We start from the raw sequence: 4,427 nt of genomic DNA, 5'->3' as shown, positions 1-4,427 counted from the left end.
TTACTGTTAAATATGAGTGTTTTTAATTTAACTGGAGTGTGCTGGACTGTTTGCTGCCTGACATATACAACCTGCTCAACTGTACACATTCACAGCTTCCATAAAAAATACATCTTGTATACACAGCATTTACAATATCATACAACAGAGCTGTTGCAGGTACGTCTGTGTGGATGGATGTTTTTTGTGACAAATGATTTGCAGTGTCCACAAAATACAAGCAATCCTCTTTATCATAAAGCGATCCCATCATAATGTGTCGTGTTTTCGCATCTCGGCGTGCGTTTGCTCTCCTGCAGCCTGGAGCAGACTCACTGGTTTACTCAACCAGCAGCCTCCATTTGGTTTTCCATCGCAGCTGCTCGTCCATCTGATTTGTCAGCGGTCACGCCCGCGGCGCGTTGCCCACTCTATCAGGCTCATGTGACAGGAAGCAGTAGACATGCCGAGCCATTTCTCTTGTCCTTTACAGTCATCACCGCAGCCTCTGTAACTTCCCCCTCTCTGTCTCTTTCTCTCTCTTGTTTCCTGCTAATGTCCATTCCACTGAATATCGTCATAACCCACCTAGAAACACACAGAGGACAGGAAAAAAAGGTTACACCCTGGCCGGAAAGCAACTTTTAACATTAGAGTGAAATCTCTGCATTTTCAACATGCGTGCACACACACACACACCTCCTCATCAGACTCCTCGTCCTCCTCTTCCTCGCTGTCGTCTGATTCGCTGTCAGGAAGCTCCCTCAGGTCCGGTTTGGTCAGCGAGTACAGTTCTTTCCTGATGTCGTCGTTGTCACGGCCGTAGGTGAGGTGGAAGGGAGTGTGGCCTCCAGAGGTCAGGAGGTTGGGGTCTGCTCCTTTCTTCAGCAGCAGTTTAACCAGTGAGAAATTCTGCTGGTCCACGGCCAGGTGAAGCGCACCACGACCATTACGCTGTTCCTGCAGGAAATGAAGAGAACACGATTTGATTAGTACAGGGTGGAAATACAAAATAGGGAGGGCTCAAGAAGGATTTTTGAGGGTTTTATTTTGAAATGTACATACATTTTGTGTATTCAGAGCGTCTAATCTCATTTGGTGTGTGTGTCATTTACCTTTGCATTAATGTCAGCTCCTAGATCCACCATGTTCTCCACCAGTGAGAGGAAACCCTGAACTGAGGCCAGGTGGAGGCAGTTCTGACCTGTAAAAACATCAGAGAAAGGGCTTCAGAGCTGATGCCAGACCACTTACTTCATACCTGCTGTGTTAACTCAGATTGCTGAAGTCATTTTTACTTTATACAACAAAATAAATTGGTATGTCGGTTCCCCAGAGAAGTCTGCAAACAGCCAACAACAGCATACTTGAGGCTTTAAGATGTCTACACACAAGTCTAAAACTGATGTCGTCCACGTTTAAATTTAGAGCCTCAGTGAGTCACATTATGTGCCATGTTATAGATGGGCTTTAAGCAGGGTGTGATGGCTTGAAGGGCTACTACATTCCCCTTGCTTACATAAATGTTTCCTTCCTCCTAACCATAGTGTTCAGGGCTAAAGGGCGGCAGAAATTCCTCTTCTCACGCCCATCACTCCTTCTTTTAAATAGTAGTTATGACAGACAGCAGACTGGTCAGTGTCTCATCTGTTTCCATGCACCAAGGGTGGGCAACCACATAATGGAAGTCACCACAACTACTGGAAATATTGTCATGAAGCACACATATTGAAATTTAGACCTGACACTGCTAAAGTCAAACATTTTTGTTCCTGAACATGTAAACAAGCTTAGTTTAGTTAACTGAAGCCTATCAAAAATGTTATTAAAAAAAAAAACTGAACAGGAACAACGTCAAACCACATCAGTTCAAGACAGTAACAGTGGTCCTGTCCTACGAACTCACCGTGATAGTTGCAGGCAGCCATCACCGTGTGTAGATGCTCCGGCTGACAGTTCTGTGTGATGACGCTGAAGCATGGCAGGTTACCATGGCGACAGGCGATGTGAAGCGCCGTGTCCCCGTTGTCGTCCACCAGCATGGGGTCGCAGCCGGATACCAGGAGGCGCTGACATACGTCCGCTTGGTTTGTTATTACTGCTAAGTGGAGAGGAGTCTGGGATCGGAGGGAGTGAAGAGAAGACAGGTGAGTTACTGAGTCAGCAGACATTTTACTTACTGCTTATGTGATGACAGGCACACTGAAATGCCTTCATTTTTATTAGCGCCACATCTTTGAGGTCCTTCTCAGACGCAGCTCTTTCATACCTGTCTCTGGTCGTTCTGTGTGTTGAGGAAGTCTGTGTTCCTGGACAGCTCTATCATCGTTCTGATGTAGTCCTTGGCCTCGTGGATGATGGCCAGGTGGAGCAGCCTGTACAAACAGTCAGAGGGTAGAAAACCTGTTACAATGCACGTACACAATGCAACCAAATCTGCAAGACAAGAGGAAGATTTTCCACAAGGAAGCCGTGACACAAAGTCACCTGACATTTAGTTGGCAAGACTGACTGAACCTGAATCTAAATTAAACCGCAGAATACACTGAATAAACATAAATCAAAGCTAGTTTTACTCTGTGCAGACTTCAATAATTTGTTATTATATAAATGCACAGAATTAGAAATCAGCCCTGAAAAACACTAAATACCCTTGTTTTCACTTGGTGTAAATGGGATAATATCCTAAGAATGTCATTACAATACATTCATGTAAATAAATACAATGAACTCCTCTATTAGCTGCTGATGACCGTCAGTGCTGCCTAGACCCGCCATGTTTCAGTGATTTAACTAAAGGTGTATGTCCGTCAGTTAAATCACTGACACATGGTTTTATGCTTCGCTGATTGGAACGACACAGTCTTCCGGATCTTATCAATGAACTCACCTACGCACTGCATGACACCATGAGGCCACTGCAGAGCCCCGTGCTGACTTACAACTACATTTCCCTGTGTTAGAACTGCATTATAACAAGAGTAACACTCGGGAGTCATTCATAATGTTATTCCCCCCTGGTTTTATAATAGTAACTACAAAACGCAGACACGTATTGCAGAGCAGAGTTTCGGCCTCAGCCTCCACAGACTTACGTTTGTCTTATTTAAGGTACTTTTTTCTACTTTTTTTCCCCCCTTCCTTCCTTCCTCTCGCTTCACGGGAGCGCGCTTCGGTCGGATTCCTTGGCGGCGCGCCCGGGACTTTCCCAGCCTGACCCGCGGCCATAGTAGATTCCCTGCTGATAATAGCCTTTTGTTTACGTCCAACACAGCCGAGTCTGGCCACAGCTAGTCCCCATTATCAAAACCGGACGGCCGTCCTGCGTTCTAACACTGCAGCCAGCGTACTTTTATAAACCCCAGTGCTTATAAGTTAAGCCCCAGCGTGGACTCGGTTAGGCCCGGGCCTGTAAATTGTAATGACAAGCTAGAGGAAGACATTCCCCACAGGAAAGGATCAAATTACCTCCAAGAACCCAAAGCGGGGCCTACTCAGACGATACTACAAGCCAAGCGGTACCTACGACGCTTATAAATAAAGACCCCATGCTAGGCACTGTAACTGCTGGGCTAACTTACGTGTCTCCGTCCTCCGTGAGCTGTGTTTTCCATTCGGGCAGCTCTCCGCGTACAGCGGGATCCTGTTTGTGCTGCGGCGGCTCACATTCCAGCTGGAGCCGACGGATCTCGGCCGCCACAGCCTGGTACTCCTCCTCCTTGAGCGAGTCCAAGCCGCTGTCGAGCCGCTCATCTGTCGCCTGCTTCCCTTCTTTAGACTCTCGGCTGTAATCCATTTGGTTTAATAAGCTGGTCCGGTGGAGGTCCATGTTGCGCTGTTCGAGACGAGGTTCGTGTGGAAGTCTTCTGGCGGCGCTGAGCAGCAGTCTGTAAATGCCCTCTGTGTGGCGGCTGCAGCGGGGCGGGGTTTAACAACTAGGTGGGGGATTTCCACAAAACTGTCACTTAGAATAACACAGCGTACAGATTGCTGGCTCCAGGAGGGGATTTCTATTGAGACACATAAATACACTCTTCAAGTTTGTCACCGACAGAGCAGAGCACTTTTGCAGGCTACGTTTGCTGCATTTCAAACACACATTTCTGCAAAAATGTCAGGCTTCACAGAGCATTTCCACAGCAAATATGCGTTTCCCCTCAACCTACACCTCAAATACAAATCACTAGCTATGCTGAAAACGTTCCACTTTGTTCTTATGTGAGCTGTGTTGTACTTTACAAAACGTATTGTATTCAATAAAAACAATCCACCTTAAAACTACACTGGTGCTTCAACAAATCAAATGTTAAATCCACTTGTGATGAATTCCAGGAAATCAGAATGAACTGAAGATTTTTAAATTGCCCCTCTGGCTGCACACGAGTTTCTGTTGTGGCATGAGTAAGGGATGCACACATGGAAAGTCCTGAAACTGCACCTCCGTTATC

The 4,427-nt window shown here is 46.3% G+C and overlaps 1 protein-coding gene across 1 annotated transcript; it reads right to left on the bottom strand.

Moving 5' to 3' along the window:
• nfkbiab (nuclear factor of kappa light polypeptide gene enhancer in B-cells inhibitor, alpha b) lies at positions 1–3,885 on the bottom strand. The gene is made up of 6 exons (XM_037125369.1): positions 3,561–3,885; positions 2,249–2,354; positions 1,886–2,096; positions 1,095–1,183; positions 679–939; positions 1–567 (listed from the first exon to the last, which is right to left on the bottom strand). The coding sequence occupies exons 1-6, from the start codon at positions 3,806–3,808 to the stop codon at positions 532–534; spliced, it is 951 nt and encodes a 316-aa protein (XP_036981264.1). The 5' UTR covers positions 3,809–3,885; the 3' UTR covers positions 1–531.
• Positions 3,886–4,427: the final 542 nt, after the last annotated feature.

The sequence above is a fragment of the Acanthopagrus latus genome, chromosome 16 (genome assembly GCF_904848185.1).
Source record: "Acanthopagrus latus isolate v.2019 chromosome 16, fAcaLat1.1, whole genome shotgun sequence".
In the NCBI taxonomy this organism is placed as follows: Eukaryota; Metazoa; Chordata; class Actinopteri; order Spariformes; family Sparidae; genus Acanthopagrus; species Acanthopagrus latus.
Note: the sequence above shows the minus strand (reverse complement) of the source record. Positions and strands in the feature narration are given on the sequence as shown.

What these genes read in the sequence shown, in the direction of transcription:
- nfkbiab (XM_037125369.1), bottom strand. Translation starts at nt 3,808, where the DNA reads ATGGACCTCCACCGGACCAGCTTATTAAACCAAATGGATTACAGCCGA. An exon ending in GGCTGCCTGCAACTATCACG is followed by an intron (nt 1,184 to 1,885) that starts GTGAGTTCGTAG and finishes ATGTTTTTACAG; the next exon opens with GTCAGAACTGCCTCCACCTG. An exon ending in GAGCTGACATTAATGCAAAG is followed by an intron (nt 940 to 1,094) that starts GTAAATGACACA and finishes CATTTCCTGCAG; the next exon opens with GAACAGCGTAATGGTCGTGG.